General features: G+C 37.4%; 1 protein-coding gene across 1 annotated transcript; it reads left to right on the top strand.

Annotated features, from left to right (window-relative positions):
- The first annotated feature begins 7,585 nt into the window (after positions 1-7,585).
- LOC117628481 (protein transport protein Sec24-like At4g32640) lies at positions 7,586-21,011 on the top strand. The gene is made up of 25 exons (XM_034360953.1): positions 7,586-7,808; positions 8,134-9,094; positions 9,857-10,090; positions 10,324-10,398; positions 10,537-10,635; positions 11,172-11,283; positions 11,721-11,848; positions 12,511-12,630; positions 12,942-13,022; positions 13,187-13,264; positions 13,431-13,523; positions 15,132-15,186; positions 15,795-15,871; positions 16,808-16,879; positions 17,033-17,116; positions 17,413-17,532; positions 17,637-17,705; positions 17,910-17,987; positions 18,169-18,307; positions 18,619-18,783; positions 19,182-19,330; positions 19,407-19,586; positions 19,861-19,949; positions 20,078-20,109; positions 20,454-21,011. The coding sequence occupies exons 2-25, from the start codon at positions 8,219-8,221 to the stop codon at positions 20,561-20,563; spliced, it is 3,315 nt and encodes a 1,104-aa protein (XP_034216844.1). The 5' UTR covers positions 7,586-7,808; positions 8,134-8,218; the 3' UTR covers positions 20,564-21,011.
- Positions 21,012-21,502: the final 491 nt, after the last annotated feature.

The following is a 21,502-nucleotide window of genomic DNA, read 5'->3' as shown; positions in this document are numbered from 1 at the left end:
GCCATGTAGAAAAGCATTCTTTACATCAAACTGGTGTAGTGGCCAATCCAAATTAGTTGCAAGGGACAATAAGACTCTGACGGTGTTTAACTTTGCAACTGGAGCAAAGGTTTCTTCATAGTCTATACCATAGGTCTGTGTGTACCATTTTGCCACAAGTCTTGCCTTGTATCGCTCGATAGATCCATCTGCATTGTGTTTTATAGTAAACACCCATCTACATCCGATAGTCTTTTTTCCTCGGGGTATAGTCTCCAATGTCCAAGTCTGATTTTTCTCAAGGGCTTTCATCTCCTCTTTTATAGCTTGGACCCACTTAGGATCTTTCAATGCTTCATAGACCTTGGTTGGAATATGGATAGCAGACAACTGATGCACAAAAGCCTTGAGTGGTTCAGACAGCTTCTCAGAGGATACATGATTTGCAATTGGATACTTGGATGTCTTGCCAATATCAGGTGAATAACGGTTTGGTGGCTTTCCACGATTTTGCCTGAAAGGTAATTGATATCCAATAGTTTTATCATCTAAATGCACAAGTCTAGTAGGAGTAGTTACCTCAAGGATATTCTCAGGAGATTGGTCTGTTGGTACTCTTGAGTTAGAGGGGGGGTCTTCATCTTGTTGTTCTGTATTGTCTGTAGGTGTGAGACTCGGATCAGAAATATCTTCGCATGGATCAGGTGGGTCAGGCAATTGATCGCTATGAATGGGCGATTGGTCGCTTTTCGACAGAGAGTAATCTCGTGCTCTAGACTCGGAATGATCAATCATTTCTGTACAAAGGAGAATTTCTTTATTTTCCAAGTTGTTCCAATTCTGCTCTTCACTTCGTATCTCCCCCCGAAGTGTAGAATTGGATGATGGGTCATGGAAGAACAGCTCAGATTCCAGAAAGGTCACATCCAAAGTGACATAGGTTCGTTGGGTAGGAGGGTGATAACAACGGTAGCCTTTCTGATGAGTGGCATAACCCACAAAAACACAACGAAGCGCACATGGATCAAGTTTGCTACGTTGATTTTTGTGGAGATGAACGAAAGCCACACATCCAAAGATTCGGGGTGTGAGTACCAAAACAGAAGGCAGAGGTCTGTGTTGCGCAAGCACCTGTAAGGGAGTTTTAAAGGTCAATACACCAGAAGGCATGCGGTTGATCAGGTGAACTGCGGTGACAATAGCATCATCCCAGTGATGGCGAGGAACATGAGCGCCAATCAGAAGTGCTCGGGCGGTTTCAAGAAGATGTCGATTCTTTTGTTCAGCAACACCATTTTGTTGTGGTGTCTGAGGACAAGTCGTCTCATGGATAATTCCATGTTGTTGGAAGTAAGTCTGAAAGTCATGATTGACAAATTCTCCACCATTGTCCGAGCGAAGAATCTGGATTTGAGCATTAAACTGAGTTTTCATCTGTTTGTGGAAGGACTGAAAACAGGAAAACACTTCATTTTTATTCTTCAGCAAATAAAGCCATGTCATCCGTGTACAATCATCGATGAATGTGACAAACCATCGAACACCAGAAGGAGCAGTAATAGGAGAAGGTCCCCAGACATCAGAGTGAATTAACGTAAATGGAGTAGTACACTTGTTCGTACTCAACGGGTAGGGCACACGGTGACTCTTGGCCAAAATACAAGTATCACATGTGAAGTCGGAGTCCTTGAAACCTGAGAATAAATCTGGTATAAGATGCTTCATATAACTAAAAGACGGATGTCCCAATCGACGGTGCCACAACCAGATTTGCTTTTGTTTGCTATCAAAGGGATGTGTCACGCTGTTAGCCATGCCGGGACTGAAGTCATCGACATAATATAGCCCCCTCTCTTAGTACCACGACCAAGAATCTCCTTAGTGTGAATATCCTGAAGCAAACAAAAAACTCGGGTAAATGAGTACACAACAATTCAATTGTTCAGTAAGCTGACTAACTGACAACAATTTAGTGGATAAAGATGGAACAAGTAAAGTATTAGATAGTGTGAGAGAGGATGAGAGTGCAACAGTGCCAGCCCCTGTCACAGGATAAGTAACACCATTGGCATTTGCAATACAAGTTCGTCGAGGTTGTGTAGTATTCAGAAAATCATCAGGATCAAACGTCATATGATCAGTTGCACCGGAATCAATTATCCAGCTCTTGGAATCAATCTTATCGAAAGTATGGAATCCATAACCAGTACCATTACTGGTCATATTGCATTGTCCTCGATCTATAAGAGTAGCCCACCAATTGGGGTAGCCATGCGATTTAAAACAAGTCTCACAAGTGTGTCTCGGATCACCACAATATGCGCAATCTGGTCCATGTGTCGGGGTCGTTAGTCTAGAAGTCATAATCTGTGCAGCGGAAGATGCATAGGATACAAGTTGAGTAGGAATTGGGATCGAAATCTGAGCCTGAGTCGAGGCCGGAGTCCGAGTCGAAATCGGGATCAGGGTCTGAATCAGAGACAAATTCGGGGTTGGGGTCATCATCGGAGTGGGGGTCGGGGTCGTCTTCAGAGTCGGGTCGGGGTCGTCGTCGTCATAGTCGGGGTCGAGGTCGTCAAAAGGTGATCCTGATTCTGGATCGGGTTCGGGGTCAAAGTCTGCATTTATAGGAGCGGAGCCATCTAGGCACTCAACTCAACGATGGTTGGTGGAGAATGAGAGAAGGAGTCGGTGGTGCTACCTCCATGAGGGTTGAAAAAATCATCAACCCCCATAGAAGCGGCGGGGGGTTGAAACTAGAGTCAGCAATTCCAAGATCGCCGCTCTGATACCATGCTAAAATATGAAAACTATAAGAGAATATTTGTTTGTGGGAATTTTCTGTGTATTCTTCTCCTTGTAGGAGGTCATATTTATAATACAACGAAATCTGAATGGACAAGTAAATAATAAATTCCTAAATCTATTTGCAGTAGGAAATCAGGAACTAAAGTAAATCAATTACAATTATAATAGGAATTCTTGGTGTGTAAGGAAAGTAAGTCAATATCCACAAGTCACGCCAACACAAGCTTCGTGTTTGCTTCGAATATATTTAAAGCGTATAGCCACGCGGCTATAATCTTAAAATATTTGAATATATTAGTATTTAAAGGGTATAGCCGAATGGCTATACTTTTAAAATATCCAAATGTATTTAGAAAGTAAAACCGTACGGGTATACGTTTTAAATATACAATTTTGTCATGTCATTTTTGGGCACCAACTACACAATTGACAATGCCTCACGCCCATGAACAGAGCTTTTGGACAAATCTAAACCATAAAAATTCTTGCAATGTGTTTGTATAATTGCAAGTGTTTTCGCCAAATTTAAGCATGAACCCAGTGATAACACCTCCAAATTTTTCCACTTGCCAATCAGCTCTAGGTTCGTGTGTTTGCTGTCCAATAAATTTACTGGCAAAGGCAACTAATTTTAGTTGGGTAATTCCAACATGCACTGCTTTAAGGGAGAGGAGGTGGATATTTTGTGGGATAAGTTTAACTTCTGGCAGGGCTTTACAGATTTTATTTTATGTAATTTTCAGGTTGGAAACCTTCTGTTGTCTAAGAAAATTTATTGTTTGTTTTTTTATAAAAAAATTTGATTACTTTTTAGTTTGTCAAAGTCTAAGTCATGTCCACTGAGTTAATCAAGTGTCATCCTAATGGTTGGTTGATTGAGGAGAGCCCTGCTAGGCTTGCTTCTCTACTGATTGATGATTACTTGGGGGCTCATTAGGCTCGCTTGATTAATGTTGTGTAGTCTTCTTGGTTGTTCTTGGGGTTCTTCCCCTTTTTTCTCCCCCAAAAAAAAAAAAAAAGTATGAGTCGCGTCTTCACTGGAGGTGGGAGTGATATGGAAAGGGAGGGGTTGTGGAGGTGGGAGGTGGGAGGTGGGAGGTAGGCAGTGGGGTAAGTGTGCTTGGGATGGGGAGGCAAAGAGGGAATTGATAATTGTTGAGGCCCAAAAAATGCTCAAAAAATCTCAAGGAAGGTTCGTTCATATTTTTAGGCTCAATTCATTACTGTGCTATAAAAGGGACAAAAAGGCCCATCAAATATGGCTACAAAGTGCCTAAACAAGCTTTGATATTCGCGCCATGCCAAGCGAGACTAGAATTTGGCACGTGGGAAGGTCATGATATTGGTTTACCAATTTCACATGCAAACCTGTAAAGTTTAACAATGTCACATGCTTGAGCTCACCTAGCCCACTTCTTTGTCAAGAATTATCTAACACAGCCCCTAGTCACTGCAATACAACGTAGCCGAAGCATAAGCACGCAAATAACATGCCATGCCAAGCGACTCATTTTAGTGCCAAACCACCCGACAAGCTCAAGTAGGCCCAAGCCACATATATGCATGGGGCTTGTTGAGTAGGTTGTGGCATGGATGGGTATAAGGGTCCATAAGGCTTATCGAGGGTTCAAAAGGTGGAGGTTTTGGGCTGCTTGGGAGGACCAAAACCCAAGCCCACTTTCTTGAGCCAACACATGGTAAGCTGTTGAAGAATTCTCGTTTAGGTAGTTCATACCATCCATACATAATGTTTTGATCTAAGATTTCAATTCTTTTATGTTTCAGTAGTAGTTAGTATATTGTTCCATGGAGCTAAGGTCCAAAATGGCTGCTACTTAGTATCGACAATAGGTCTGAAAAAGTATCTAAAAATATAAAATTTAGATATTTGTATCCTGTCGAAGTAGAGAAATTCCAACCTTTCCCTTGAGATCAGACTAGCCTTGCCAAATTCAAACTAAAACCCTTAAAATCTAGTTTACATAAATATCTAGGCTAGTGAAAGAGATATGCCTCAACCTCTCTGTTTGACCATCACCTTTACCCATCTTTACCCATATGAGCTCACGCATGAAAAGAAAAAGGAAAGCCAAGCTGGGGCGTTGCTTGGAAAGGAAGCCTCTAGAAAGTCCAGCTATAGGAAGGCTTTGGTGCACCAAAATGTTTTTTCTTAATAGCCATGGATTTAGCTGATTTTAGGGAGATTTCATGATTAAAGCCATATTGGAGAAATTGAAGGGAAAGAAAGGGGAAGGCTTGGCTAAATAAGAAGAAACCATCTAGGGTTTTTGGGGTAAAAATGGGTTCCAAAGCCTATAAAAAGAGGCAATTGGCTACAGAGCAGGGGAAGACTCAACTCAACCGGAGTGGTGGAGCGAGCTTATCGTCTAACTGCTGGAAACATCAAGCGCAAGCACCTTCCCTTCCATATCCTTCTTCCCAATCCTAAAGAACCAACTCAAGTAGAGCGAGCAAGCCTATCCTCTAATTGCTCAAAACATCAAGCCCAAGCACCATCTTTTCCAACTTGTTCTCCTCTCTCCCTCACACACACACACACACACACACACACACACACACACACACACACACACATAGAAAGCCCTATTCTAGATCTGAAACACCCATCCTCTCAAGTCAAGCTAAAATCATGGTCATCACCTTTTTGGTGAGAAACCCAAAGCACGAGCAACTCCATTCTCATCACCCAAAATCTCAACCCTTAATGCTTTCCTTCTGCCCTTTTTGTCACCATGCGAGGCCCTAAACATCACACAAGAATTTCTACATATCACAATCCTAAGATTCAAGCATCAGAATTAACTTTCTCTATTTCAAGAAACCCATTCAAGCTAGTGGAAGAAATTCCAGAGCTGCCGGAAGATATAGTCTAGCTACGATTCCAAGCTTTTCCATTTCCAACTCTATCTCTCTCTCTCTCTCTCTCTCTCTCTCTCTCTCTCTCTCTCTCTCTCGCTAAACTTATGGGCTCTTAGCTCCTACACCACAAGTCTCTTATGCCAAGCCAAATTGTATCTTGATTCACCAACGCAAGCTTTCATGCCAAGCCTATACAACATCAATGAACTATTTCCAACTCTTTTTAGAGCTATCGGAAGCCCATCCAAACAAGCAGCAACTGTTGGAATACATGTTCCGCTATGTTTCAAGCAAAGCCCTTTTAGCACCTGCTCAACTCTATCGTCGAGCAATGTCCTTACAGCAGTTGCTATATCCTTCTCATCAAAACTTGCAATTTTGCTATTGAAGAAGACCACTAAAGCTTCAACTCTTTGTGGGTGCTTTGGGGCCCTGATGTTGCAAACTCAGACATGGATGAAAAAGAGCTTAGTCTACAAGCCCATTGCAACTCTCAACAAAAAGACCCTTACAATAATTTTTTAATGTTTTGTTTATGTTTTTTTCAAACTAATTTTTGCATACATGACATATAATTAGGTATAATAATGGGTTCAACTTGTACCTCATCAGCATTTTTAACAGATTTTTTGATTGACTTGACAGCGAGGGGTAAAGTGAGATGTAAAATATCAGGTAAAGTGGGTCACTTCAACTTTCAGAAAAGTAAAGTGAAATTTGACCATGGTTTCAGGGGCAGTACAATAAATAAGCCTTTATACTATTGCTTGTAATTTAAAAAAATACAGTAAGCTAAAGAATAATATTGATCACTACCGTTTGTTTACTTATATGCTTTAATTTAAAACCTTCGTTTTAACAATTTTATCCTCTACTATTTAAACTATTTTCTTTTTGTAATTAAATATTTTACCAAATTTGCATTCTTTTTTTTTTTTTTGGGTAATTAAATATATTTTTTATTATTTATAAATATTAAAATACATATTTATGTTTTTATGAGAAATAATTTTTAATTATTATGTAAGGGTGGGCACGGTTTGGTTTGGACCGATTTTTGCCTCAAATTAAAACCGATCTGGTACTATTCATCCGGTTTGGTTCGGTTTGATTTTAATTAAAAAATTCAAAAATTGTCCGGTTCGATTTGAACCAGATTATAAAATTTTTAAAATTATTTTTTAATATAATTCTCAACTGAAATATTATTTTTTTACTTGAAAATTAACAAATTATTCAATTTCATATATATAAAAAATTAAAGTTAGAAAAGAGATATATTTTGAAATTGAACTTGGATAAATATTAGTTTTTTTTTAGTGAAATTAAAAATATAGCATTAAATATAAATATGTATTGAAATTATATATATTTTTAATTTGACCGGTTTGGTTCGGCCAGGTTCGGTTTTTGAAGTCATGGAACCGATCCAAACCGGTCCGATTCGGTTTTTGACTATTGTTGATTTTTTGGTCAACTCAATTTTTTTCCGGTTTAGTTTAGTACGATTCGACTCGAATTTTCGGTTCGCCGGTTTGAATGCCTACCCTTAATTTTATGAATAGAATTCAAGAAAGGGCAAAAAAAGGCACCGGACGGAGAAAAAATTGGTTAAGAGTTGTCAATGGTCAAGGATTGTATTTTTCTCCCAGTTGTCAACTTGTCAATGGTCAAGGATTGTAGTATTTTGTTAAACGTAGGACTCCTCCTCCCAAAATTTTTTTGGAGAAAAAGGAAACCAAAAAAAAACAAATTGTTTCTATTCTTACGCTATTATTTGTCATTATTTTGCCAAGAAATAGAGCGTTCTAGTTTTTTTATTTTTCATTTAAAGTCGACTTTATTTTATTTTATTGGTTTTTAGAAAGCTTATAAATTCTACTCAGCCAACAAAAACAAAACAAAAAAAAAAACAAAACAAAAACAAAACAACCAAAAAAAACCAAAAAAAAAGGAAAAAAAGAAAAAGAAAAAACCGGGGGGGTCCTATGCGCAGGGATGATTATTAATTAAGGAAGTTTTTTTTGGTCTTATAACACTGCCTTCACTTTGGTCCGTCATACCACCTTGCCTGTAGTTGCAGAGGACTGTTCCCGCAGAGAAACGAAGCAGAAGCAGCAACAACCCACCACCACCACCAGGTGCCTTTTCCTTTCGTGTCTCTGATCAATACCCACAACTTATTTCAATAAGAAAATCTTAGATCTTGTATTTTTTTTGTGATATGTTGGAAGAATGCTGTTAAATTCGATGATCAGGAGAGTGCTGTTAGATATATGTATATGTTTTAATATTTTTATATCGAAGTACATTAATTGTGATTAGCCTTTGAGTTGAATTGAGGTTATGTGTGAGAGAGGAGGTGATTGATCTATGCATGATGCGAACATTTCAATCTGTTGATTTGGTATTTGAATTATGAGTTTCTGAATTTTGGGTATCTTTGTTTTTGTTTTGTGGTTGTAGATTTGGATTGTGGGTTGTTGATTTGATAAATTGAAGATTTTTTGTGAAGAAAAAAGGGGATCTTGGTCTTTGATTTCTGTGATCAATGGCAGCTTTTGTGCCTCCCCCAGGGGCACCCAGGCCCAATAACAGTAACACCCCACCACCCCCTAATTACAACACTAACAATGCTCAGAGAAACCCTGATTCGTTAGCAGATAATATGCAGAATTTGAATCTTAATAGGCAGCCTAACATGCCTAATTCTGCCCCTAGACCATCCCCTTTTGGCCAAGCACCACCTTTCCATTCATCAGCCCCTCCTGCTGGGGCTCCTGGCGCTCCGCCCCCGTTTTCTCGGCCTGGCCCTCCCCCGGCTGCACTTGCACGACCTGCAACACCTCGATCAGGACCCCCACAACCAGTATTACCCCCTGCCACCGCCCCAGTAAGACCCACTGGGCCGCCTGTTGGCCAGCCTTCATCATTTGTGTCTAGACCGCCTCCTGGGTCTTTGCCCCCGGTGGGTGGGTTAGCTCCTGCTTCTGGGCCACCTCCTAGTCCTTTCCAGACATCAGGTTTACAGAGTGGTCCAGTTTCAACACCGCTACCAGCATCAGGTCCTCGCTCAGGGCCTGGGTCTTTGCCTTTGGGTCAGAGCATGCCCCCTTCGAGTGGACCAGGTAGAATGATGAGTAATGGGCCACCAATGTTTGCTTCCGGGGCTATGCCAGGTGGGCCCCGTTTTCCTCCGCCTGGAAATGCATCTCAACCACCCGTTGGACATCCACCAGCAATGGCAACAACAGCAGGTCCCCCTCGAACTCCAATCATGCACTCTATGCTGGGTGGCCCAGCAGTTAGTGCTCCTCAAGGTCCTACTGTTCAGCAGGCGCCACCATTTTCAGCAGCATCTCAAGCCATGCGTCCACCTCCAGGTTCTCCCTATGGCTCACAGCCATGGTCGATGCAACAAGGGCAGGTGAGTGACGGGTATTGTTTTTGAATTATTATGGAGATATCACATTTCATAGTTAAGTTAATTGATAAAATCCAAATGAATGGCCATATAATTCTAAGGTATATTTCATATAAAAGAAGTGGTATGTATACTGGCAATTATTTATTTATTATTTGATATAGTGATCTTGGCTTATTCTATGCAAGATCAACTTACTCCAATATAACTTAACTGAAACTAGATAGATCAATTTACTCCGTAAGATTAGTTCAAGGGACCCACTAAGATGACACATTATTTAAATTATCTCTTAGTAGTAGACCCAAAGAAAAAGAAGTGAGCTTAGTGGCTGATGAGTGTGAGTTTAGTAGCACACACCAGTGTGCACCATTGTGGAGGCTCATGTCTCTTTTCAAGTGAAGAAAATTCTGACCACTGGTGCTTTTGAGTTTTATTCACTATAATACAAAAGTATCATCACAATCTGTCTAAACTGATACATGTAGCATCATTATTAGTTATTTCCTATAATTCTTTATCTAGAACATTATGATTTCACATGTTCAAGCATAATCTTGCTACTTATAAACTTGAACACAATGGCTTTCTTCTCTTGTTCTTTTCTTATTCATTTTGAACACTATTTTCAATTTCTTTCTTTCCACCAATGCTTTTTCAAAGTGGAATACAATAGTTGTTCTGATAGGGGGAAACAAGAACGAATACATGGATTCATTTCTTCTTACTTTGATTTGGTTCCTCAAATATACTGAATTGCATTAGGTGGCTCCACCTTCACAATTTCCTGGTTCTGCTCAACCACCTAGAATGTTTGGAATGCCACCCCCGCCACTACCAAATCAGTCCATGACTACCATCTCACCTGCTGTTGGTCAAACTGGAGCACCTTTGGCTGGATCATCAAAAATCGATCCCAATCAAATTCCTCGGCCTGTACCAAGTTCGTCGGTGCTCATTCATGAAACTCGTCAGAGCAATCAGGCAAATCCACCTCCGGTATTTATTCATCCATAAAAACTTAAAGAAAAAAAAAATATTTGATTTCAATATTTTCTTTAGCTGTATTTCCTAATACTTTATGACTTCTCTACTCTCTCCCTTTTCAAATTATGTATTTTTACTTCAATTGTCATTGCACAAATTCCTGCTACAAATTAAATTTAAGACAGGTGAAAGACTGGATATTGTCTATTATTTATTTCCTTCTGATTGTTTTTATTACTTTGAAGCCTGCTACAAGTGATTATATTGTTAGAGACAATGGGAATTGCAGTCCTCGTTACATGAGGTGCACCATCAATCAGGTTGGGGTCAAACTTTCATGGGTTGGCTGTCTGTTATATACTTAAAACACTTTTGGATCTCAATTTCAATGCAGCAATTTTTTATTTTTATTTTTTGAAATAAAAATGTAATGTTATTATGTTTTGTCAATTTACCAGATACCATGCACTGCTGATCTTTTGACAACATCAGGGATGCCGTTATCTTTGTTGGTTGAGCCTTTTGCCCTTCCTCATCCATCTGAGGAACCAATCCAAGTACTTCATCATTTCTTTTTTCCTCCATATACAACATTACTTATCATTGTAGATAACTGGTTAAAAAAGTAAACTTTAGTCGTTTCTTCTAACAACAAGATCATTTGTTGATCAACATGTGATTCATGAGTTCATTTTATTATAAAAAAAGGAGACTTTATTAGAACACAGTTAATAAGGTACAATATCATTGTCCAGAATTAGACAAGTAGTCCACCAACAAGACAAAAAGAAAAAGAAATGCTGTAGATATTGAGGACCCACAAAGAAACCCAAAATCGCACTCTTTCTGACAAAAAATTTGCCTCCTCTCCAGCTTTCTTTTGTAAATTCTAGCAATCCTTTCTATCAAGACACCTTTAAAAAGCTAATACAAAACACTTCCACTCTGCTTTTGCCTTATTTCCGCCACTAAAGGCATGATATCTGTCCATAAATAATGATACACAAGAAACCGAAATCACCAAATTTTAATCAATTAAACAACCAAAAGTTACATCGAGCCAAAATTTTAGTACTGAACCTTTTTGTTATAGGTTGTGGATTTTGGTGAAAGTGGTCCTGTTCGATGTTCTCGTTGCAAAGGCTACATAAATCCTTTCATGAAGTTCATTGACCAAGGCAGGCGATTCATCTGTAACTTGTGTGGTGAGGGAGATTTCTGTCTGTATTATGTTTATGTAATAGTTTCAGTTTATGTAGCAGGATAAATATGGTGGTCTTGAAACTTCATCAAAGAAGTGTTTATGTTCTTTACTTGTTTTTTATTTTCGTTTTTGGCTTTGTTTTTCTTGTTCGTTTGTAGGTTTTCACTGTTTATTTGGCTTGGAAAAGTTTTTGAACTTTTATCTGTAACATGAACATGGTTGAAAAACGTTTCAGTTTTTCAAACAATCATTTTAAATGTTCAAAAGAAGGCTGTTTGCCAAAAGTCATACCTTCTTGAGAGTATGTAATTTATCATTCCTGTTTTAGCTCTTGGAATCTTGAAGGTCTCTTCTTTGGACTGTGGATTAAGGTGTACTCTGCACTATGTATATTTATGCAAAAGTGGTGATCCTACAATGTATGCCATTCTTCTGCAGGATTTACTGATGACACTCCCCGTGACTACCACTGCAATCTGGGTCCAGATGGTAGGCGCAGAGATGCTGATGATAGGCCTGAACTATGTAGAGGAACAGTTGAATTTGTTGCTTCAAAAGAATACATGGTTAGTTTATCTGCAATTATAACTGCAGTCAGATAACCGTGTTTTGTTATCCAGTATATTTTTTCCTTTTTTTTCCTTTTGAGACAAATGAATGCAAATTATCCTTGGCATGTTGGTAACCTGCCAATAATGGTTACCTACATTTGCAGTGCATCTGATAGACTCTTATGTAAGCCTTCTATTACCTTTGTTAAGTCCAAAAAAGCCTTGCTTCCGCCTCTCCTCTCTCTCTCTCTCTCTCCCCCTTTGGATCTAAGAACTCTGGAGATTCTTGCAGGCCCAGATTGAGTGTCCTATCAAATCGTTGTGACATGGAGTAATTTCATGCCCAAATACTGTATTCCATTTTTATTTTGCATGCCTAACTTATCAAGGGAACAGAGGGAATGAATGTAAATCTTTTGAAGATGGAGCAACCATTGCAACACTTTATTTTCATTTCTTTTTTATAGAGTTTTGCATAACATAAGTGTTCTCTATTGACTCATATTGACTAATTTGAATTGGCCTTTTGAGCCCCAAGTAGAAGGGCTGTTCCCATTGTCTGTTTTTCTCAAAGACTACTGAACAACTGAACTGCTTTTGCGTAATTCACTAGACTTATAATTCTTTTATCTGTTTCTCTTGATCATCTCATTTATGATTCGGCTTTGATAATTCAGGTGCGTGATCCTATGCCAGCTGTGTACTTCTTCCTTGTCGATGTATCCATGAATGCCATACAAACTGGTGCAACTGCTGCAGCTTGCAGTGCAATCAATCAAGTTATTGCTGATCTACCTGTGAGTTTCTTAAACAGCTTGTGATTGTGCTGTCAATTAGCTAGAGTCATTTGCTTATGTACTGAATTGCATACACATTTTCTTTCTTTATATTGTATTCCTTATGACTGAGGCCGTTGGTAACCATTATATGTCTCTGACTATGTATGTGTGTCTTTGTGTTTGTGTGTGTGTGTGTGCGCGCGCATGTATCTATGTATCTTTTTATGTATGCATATTTGCTTAGTTCATTTTTCCAAAACTGTAGTCATTAGTGATACATTTAAATGAAACAACTTTTGTCTCAAGTGTTGAATTATTTATTATTGCAGGAAGGTCCTCGGACAATGGTGGGAATTGCGACTTTTGACTCTACAGTCCATTTTTACAATTTGAAACGCGCGCTGCAGCAGGTCAATAGAAATTTTCCTTCCTATTATCGTCTTAAAGTCTATTCTATTTGGTTTATAGGTTTGGTTATATAAAGAGTAGCTTTTGATGGATTTGGCTTGTACTTTTGGTGAACAATTATTTTGAAAAGGTTTAACACTGATAGTGAGGTCCAACATATTTGCAGCCTTTGATGCTTATTGTTGCTGATGTACAAGATGTTTACACTCCTTTGGAGACTGATGTGGTTGTTCAACTTTCCGAGGTCAGCAGCTGTTGTTTTTTCTCTTTTGTGAAATGTACTGAGTAGTTATTCAATGTTAATGCATTAAAATTTTCCAACAATCATCCATAAGTCAGTTTGTCATCCAATTTATTGAATTTCTATATGCCTCTTATTAAATTTAGATTTTTGTATTATGGATTCTTAGTGCCGTCAACATTTGGAGCAATTGTTGGACAGTATTCCGAACATGTTTCAAAACAGTAAAATTGCCGAATCGGCCTTTGGTGCAGCAATCAAGGTATGTTGCAGTGTGACACTGTTATATGTCCTGAACTTTTTATGTTGCTTGTGGTATGCTATTTCATTTGCAAATGCAGAACATTAAAATTGCAAATGGATATGAAAACATGCTTCGAGTATATGTGATATGCATAATATGCTTGATGCTAGGAAGCTTAGTACCAACTACTAGTAGTTGGTTGCGCATGCCCTTTTTTTTTCATCTAGTTCCTCTTTGGCCCTTTTGTCCATAATAGAGCATTATCAGAAGGGAAAACATTTTATGATTTTGGAATTTCATTTTAGTTGAATAACTTGAGGCAAAGAATGTACATGTAACAATTAAAATGATGAGCGGAAAAATTCATATAATTAATCTAATATCATTCTTTGTTGTGTTTAGTCTAAGAAAATATTTGGAACAATTTTATGAAAGGTATAGGTGCTTCCATAAACCAGAAAGCTGACTGTATCACAGTTTTGTTCTTGACAAAATACTGATCAACTTTCTTATATATCCTCCAATCAGCTCGGGTCTGGAGAGATTTATGGAATGGAGCTGTTGTGATATGTGGTATACAGTCTGACTGGTTGGGCCTTCAACTGGACTTACTTCCAGTCTGAACCTTCTTAGTTTATTTCAGTCACAAGGCAGGTTGTATTGTTTGACTAGTGGTCATACCACCACCTGTGGCCCGGACCCATTATTTGAGCTGTTAAACCAGCCATTGGTATTAAATGATAAATCTCATTTGGGGTGGTCATTGAACACTAGACCTAATGATTGCAAGGCATTAAACAGCCATGCTGCATAGTGCATGTATCTTGCTTTTTCTATTCTAGCTACACCTTTATGAATAAAATGCATCAAACCTAAACATTTATGCTCTTCTGACATAGTTTTATAGTATCCTTAATAGTTTTAATAATTTATAACAGAATTGTATTATATTTTAGATAGGCAAATTTCTCAGGAACTTATGAAATTATCCCTAGAAGTATGTATATATGAATATTAAAATAAATAAATCATCAAAGCAGCTAACACTTTGACTGCTGTTGGTTAACCAGTCCAGCCATTGAGCCCTATCCTTGGTATTTTTCTAGCCTTTCCCGACATTTGTTTGACAACCAAAATGCATTTGGAGTGCTTTTATTATGAGGATTTCACTAATAAACCCATTTTAGTATGACATAATATACAAAAGCCCTTATAGAGCCTATTTGGAGTGAAAAACCCAAAATTAGCCACTTGTTATTTTCTAATTGGTTCTTATAAAATTTTAACTAACACACTAAGAACCAATTAGAAAATGACTAGTGGCTAGTTTTGGTTTTTTCTCTCCAAATAGGCTCTATATGAGTTTTTGTATAGTATATCTTGCTAAAATGGGATTTTGAATAAATATCTCTTTTATTATGAGGAGCACCGTGTCTAATCTCACTGAGAACAATTAATTGACATAGTTCTCTGCTCTTTTGTTGCTGTTTTGGGCTTTGTGGCCTAGCTACGGGAATAATTAATACTCTATGATTTGCATTTTTTTTTTTGTTTAGGATAGATTGTTTGATATGTGTAAATTCATAGCTTATATTCAATTTTTATTTTGTTTTCTTCCTTGCGCAGGCTGCTTTCTTGGCAATAAAGAGTACTGGAGGGAAACTTTTGGTGTTTCAGTCAGGCAAGCTCGTACCCATGTTTCTTTATAAACAAGTTTATATATGATTTTATTCCAAGAATGAACAACTACATGTTCGGGGTTGCAGTTGCTTTCTTGTTTGGATACAAAACAAATGGCTCTGATCTGTTAAGGATCTCAAGAGATGGTGGAATGGTGCATAAACATTACTAGTCATAAGAATTGTTGGAAAATGCATATTTGTTGCATGAAGTTTCAGTCACTAAAATTACCTTTTTCTTATTCCTTAAAGATGAACAAGCTATCTTACTCGGGAAAAAAACCAACCTAGAACATTTATGTCAAAGTTTTCCATGGTCCCAGTTATCAAAGAAGTTCTTTTCTTCAGTTGTAATTTATGAATTCTCACCATGTCTCTGTTATCGTGTCTAAATGATCCAATATTCATGCTATCAGTTGAATTAAAGCCAAATGATTTAGTGATGTTGCCTCTTATATCTATTTGTCATGTATGTGTTTTATAGATCAATTTTTGTAACATCTAGTTGAAGATCTGTATGCGTATCCATTTTCACATTTAGCATATTCTTTTTCTTTCACAGGATACCTGGTTTCTTGTCATGTATACTAATGATTTATGGTGTCTGCAGTGTTGCCATCAACTGGAATTGGGGCCCTTTCTGCTAGAGAAGCTGAAGGAAGAGCTAATATATCTTCAGCTGAGAAGGTATGAATACCTTTTATTTGTTTTCATCCTCCGTCTTTGTGTTTTAGAGTATATCACATGGTATGGTTTCTCCTTTATTCCAGTTACTATTAAGAAACCAGCGCATTGCATCCTTATTTGAGACTCCAAAATGGAATTATAAAAGAACTTATGGTTATGAAATCCCCAATAGCCATATGACCTGATGATCGATCTTCTACCTCTTTTTGGGAGTACCCCATAGCCCAATGACCCATCTTGTATGAAAGACCATGCTTGTGTTTTCTTTTATGCCTGAATTACTTCCATAGGGAAATCTGAAAAGCTACTTTATGGTTGTAGGACAGCCCATTCAAAGAGAAGAAAACAATGACAAGATTAAAGGATACAAAAAAATGAAAGGCCTTTTGCATGTGACAAAAAATAGACAAAATAGAATGGTCTTTTGCTCTTTTTGTTTAATTTCGGACAAAGAAAACCAAAATTCTTGCTCCATTACTCATTTGGAAAATAAATGTTACAAAAACTTAATTAATAATTATGTATCTCAAAAGGGAACAAATTATAAATAATAAAAAAATCTTATTTTGTAATTTATGTTGACATATCAAATTAGGAAGCCCTCGTGTGTAACTTTTGCCTTTGGCCTCACTTTTCTTTGTACCATGTTGCAGCCTGTCCTGCTTTTTAATTACATATATCCAGTTAATAAGAATTACATACATTTTAAAAGATTTCTCCAATTTCTGAACCCCTCGAGAGGATTTGGCGAATTAGGTGGCCACGTAGATGGGGTTGGACTGATTTTTGCAAAAGAAATTTACATGTCAGGTCTTTGTTGATTTGAATATGCTAAGTGGTGATAATTATCATCAGATCAATTTTACTTTCTGTTGAGCTGTCTGTTCAAATGAATTATCTTGTAATTTTTTTTTTCTTTATTTAATTATATTTCAGGAGGCCCATAAATTACTCCAGCCAGCAGACAAAACTTTAAAAACTATGGCAATTGAGTTTGCTGAATATCAGGTGAATGTTTGACTAATTTCTTTTCACTTGATAATCAGTCAATATATTGATATGAGTTATTTGCTGACTGAGACTTTTATTGGTAATTAGAAAATTGTTGTGCGTAATTTGTTTGGAATTTTTTTTTCTTTTTTTTTTCATGAATTGCTCCAGGTTTGTGTCGACTTATTTATCACTACCCAGTCATACATAGACATCGCTTCTATTGCTGTCATCCCAAGAACAACTGGAGGGCAGGTACTACTGAATTTTCTTTTATCATTACCATACATCTAACATCACAATTTCTACCTGTTCTGATCTTGTTAAGGGTTGTCTTATAATTTTTCTAGTTTCTTCATATTTTTGTTTTTCTTGAACTATGCATACACCTCTGGCATAAATCTGTAAAATCAGATTTGAGAAGCATTTGAGAATTGTAACTAAAGATCATTTACACGTAGGGAAGTCTAACTGCATGCATTTCCTTCTTTTCCTTTGACCTTTTACTTTTGAGGATTTAACTTCAATGCTTTGTTTTCCTCATCTTCCAGGTTTATTATTATTACCCCTTCTCAGCTGTCTCTGATCCTGCAAAGCTCTACAATGATCTTAGATGGAATGTCACAAGGCCCCAAGGTTTTGAGGCAGTGATGCGTGTAAGATGCAGCCAGGTAATTTTATTGAACAACCTCTTTCTCCAGTATTATATTATGATTGCCTGTGTTCTTACAAATCGATTATTCTAGTAGGCTAATTTTGTTTTCATCATTTGTAGGGCATTCAAGTTCAAGAGTACCATGGAAGCTTTTGTAAACGTATTCCTACGGATGTTGACCTACCTGGGGTTCGTACATATTCTACAAAATCCCTGATTGCAAACACATTATGTCTCTCACTTATCATTTATCTTCCATGGAAGTATAATGCCCCTCAACCCCTGATTATGTTGACTATTGCTCATTTATTTAATTATTGTTTTCTGGTTTTCATTCTCTTTTGCCTCTCTCTCTCTCCCCCCTTATCCTTACCAATCCTTTTTATTGTGCAGATTGACTGTGACAAAACTATTATGGTGACCTTAAAACACGATGATAAGTTACAGGATGGCTCAGAATGTGCTTTTCAGGTAAATTCCAATTTTTCTGCTCTCTGCGGCTCTGCCTAAGGCTTCCAATGCAGTAATATAATATAATACTTTTTGACCTTTTACTTGTATCTGTTATCATACCACTGAGTTGACATCACCTACCACTGCAGCTGTATGTCTATTTCATTGTTTAATCATATTTGTGTATCTCAATGTCCAGTGTGCCCTTTTATACACGACTGTGTATGGCCAACGGAGAATTCGAGTTACAACGCTGTCTCTGCCATGCACAAGTATGCTAAGTAATCTGTTTCGTGCTGCCGACTTGGACACTCAATTTGCATGTTTCATGAAGCAAGGTATATGATTGTATGCGGTTATTCTTGTTATGATCCTTTCATAATTTATAACTATTGTTTTCCTCAGCTAAACCCAGAGCTTAAATTTGTGAATTTATATATGAAAATCAATATCTTTAACATTTGTCTTTCATCGTTCCCATCTGACTGATTTGAATGTGCATGTAAAATTATATTTCTCTATGTTCCTTTCAATTGCTTGCTACATCCTGCAAAATATATTATTTTTACGGTTGCAGTTTGTTGTGACATTCGTCTAAGTTCATTTGGAAGATTTCTGACAATACGTCCTTTTTGTATCTTGTGTACAGCGGCAAATGAAATTCCTTTAAGTGCCCTCTTGCGTGTACGGGAACAAGTGACAAATCTGTGCATCAGTAGTCTGCTTTCATATCGTAAATTCTGTGCTACTGTATCATCTTCTGGACAGCTTATTCTTCCAGAGGCACTGAAGCTCCTGCCACTATACACCCTCGGTATATTCTTTTTTGCATATATACTTATATCAACTTATATGAATGTAAGAACAAGTGAGTTCCAGCTTCTTCCTCCTTTTTGCACAAAATGTACCAGTTGGATCTTTTTCTTTGAACCAAATCACAAGTGTTTGTTTTTCCATGAGCTATGATCCAATCAGACCCCAAAAAATGTCCCTTAGGAGTAATACTGGATTTCCGAATCATTTTATCTGGCTGGAACACAGCAAGGGACTGCTTATCACACTGAAAGCATTTCTGTTCTGGTTGATAAAATGTTTTTAAAGAAAAGCATACCTCTCCATTGCACAAACATATTTCGCAGAATTATCAATCAGCTTCTTAAAGAAAGTTTGTACAATATATTGATGATTGTCATGCTCATGTTCCTTCGTCAGCATTAATCAAAAGTACGGGGCTACGAACTGAAGGAAAAATAGATGAACGGTCCTTCTGGATCAACCATGTTTCTTCCCTTTCTGTTCCTTTGGCAGTGCCACTGGTTTACCCCAGAATGGTGGCTATTCATGACCTTGATTCGAAAAAGGTGTGTCATTTAACTTCTTGTATGATGCTTTAAAATATGAATTTTACATCACTGGTAGCTTCCCGTTAATTTACAGGAGGGTGACGAATCTCCTATTCCTCCGGTGATTCCGCTTTCTAGCGAACACGTGAGTGATGAAGGAATTTATCTTCTTGAGAATGGTGAGGACTGTTTTATATATATTGGGAACTTGGTGGATTCCAACTTTTTGCAACAACTTTTTGGCGTCACCTCTGCTGATGAACTTCCTACTCAGGTAACCTTATGATTTATCTTTTTGATTACTTATATTCTGCTTGACATAATTGTAAATTACAATCCTAGCCTCATGCCTCAGGTGTTGAGTTTGAACTTGATTCCCTGGGATGAGGGAGCCTGGGTGCTTATTTCGTTATTCTTTATTCTTGATTATACGTTATGATTGTTTAGATTTTGATAAATGAGGATTTTGTAATCTGTGTGTGTCAGTTGTATTTATTCTATTTTCTGTGTAAATTATCATTGTTTAACTTGTAAGTTCTTTCGCCCAGTATGTGCTGCAGCAGTATGATAATCCATTATCGAAGAAGCTGAATGAAGTGGTAAATGAAATACGGCGCCAGAGATGTTCCTACCTTCGGTATGATTGATACTGTTTCCGTTAGTGATTTCTTATCCGCAAGGAAGAAAAGAATTACAGCATTTGAATTCAGTTTTTGATATTTTCATGTAAAGTAATGATTTGTAATTTGTCGTGTTTTTTTGCAGCTTAAAATTGTGTAAGAAAGGAGATCCATCAGGTGAGTGCGTTAGAACCACCATATATAAAGCAAACTGAATGAGACAACTACTATCCCCACAGCTTGTCTGTTGCGAAGTAGATAATTTTTATACTACATATATATAAGTAACTAGTTAACTATAGTAATAGCATCCTTTCAACCTTCGGAAGATAAGTTGTGGATGACTAAGACGAAACTTGTCTTTGAAAAAGAATCCGACAGAATATCTGATATTCGGGCTGAGATACTGTTACTTAAGTGAACTATTTAACATAGTTAACATTATTATTCAGTTGAAGGCATTAAGATAAAGAAATCTTATTAAATGGTTTGATTAAGTATTGTATTCTCTTTCCCTGTAGGAACGTTATTTTTCTCTTATATGGTCGAAGACCAGAGCCCCAATGGCCCCTCCTATGTTGAGTTTCTCGTACATGTCCACCGGCAAATACAGATAAAAATGGCGTCATGACTGCTTATGGCTCGTCAGTTTGAATTACAAGTTTTGAGCAACTTCTTGCTAGAGTACACATGGATTCAAAGGATAGAAGAAAAATTAGGTGCTTGCTAGCTATACACATGCACTCTGGGATCATCCCACCGGTTATATTTATGCGAAGAGTAAGCAGAGCTGAGTTTTGGTATGATAGAGGTTTGTTAAATTGCCGTTGATATTCTTGGTAGACAATACTGCTAATAAATACAAAGCTTATTATTGTATTTAAGTTGCCCCAACCCAGTTCTTTTCTCCTCTCTGATATTTTGCTTTTCATTTTATTGATGTACTATGAGAACCAGACATGGGAAAAAGATTGTAAGAATTGTTGGCTCTTCTGATAATCCTTGTAAGTTATGGTGGGAGAAAGAGAAATGTATAAACAGGTTGGTTCTAAAAATGTTTGAGCTTCTTCTTCTGTTTTCGTTTTGTTTTTTGGGGTCGGATTCTACTGTGATTGGGCTGGGAGCTTTGAGCAATACCAAATTCTACGTAACTTTTAGATTCAATATTAGCTTTTTAGTTTAGATTTTTATTACATGATTTTTCACTTAGGCAATGACAATTTCTCCAGCAAAGATCTCCTACCCACCATCATCGGTGACATTTTCTGTCCGACTCCACTGACTGGCTTTCCTCTACTCGCCCTCAAAAAAGACATGACTAAGTGACATTAGCAAGATGAAACTCCCCACCTCAAAAATAACATACACAACCACTTTCCCAGTGGTACTTTGAATGATATTTATACCTGAGTACCATTTAGTTTTTAATTTTTCGTAACGTTCATTCTAACTTTAATTTGCGTGTGGATCCAAATGCGTGTGGTCTTCAACTCTACATAAATAGACCAATTTCACGTCATAAAGTTTAGAAACTTAAGCTCTCGTAATAACACATGTTCCAACTTTAATT

This window comes from Prunus dulcis, chromosome 1 (assembly GCF_902201215.1).
Source record: "Prunus dulcis chromosome 1, ALMONDv2, whole genome shotgun sequence".
In the NCBI taxonomy this organism is placed as follows: domain Eukaryota; kingdom Viridiplantae; phylum Streptophyta; class Magnoliopsida; order Rosales; family Rosaceae; genus Prunus; species Prunus dulcis.
Note: the sequence above shows the minus strand (reverse complement) of the source record. Positions and strands in the feature narration are given on the sequence as shown.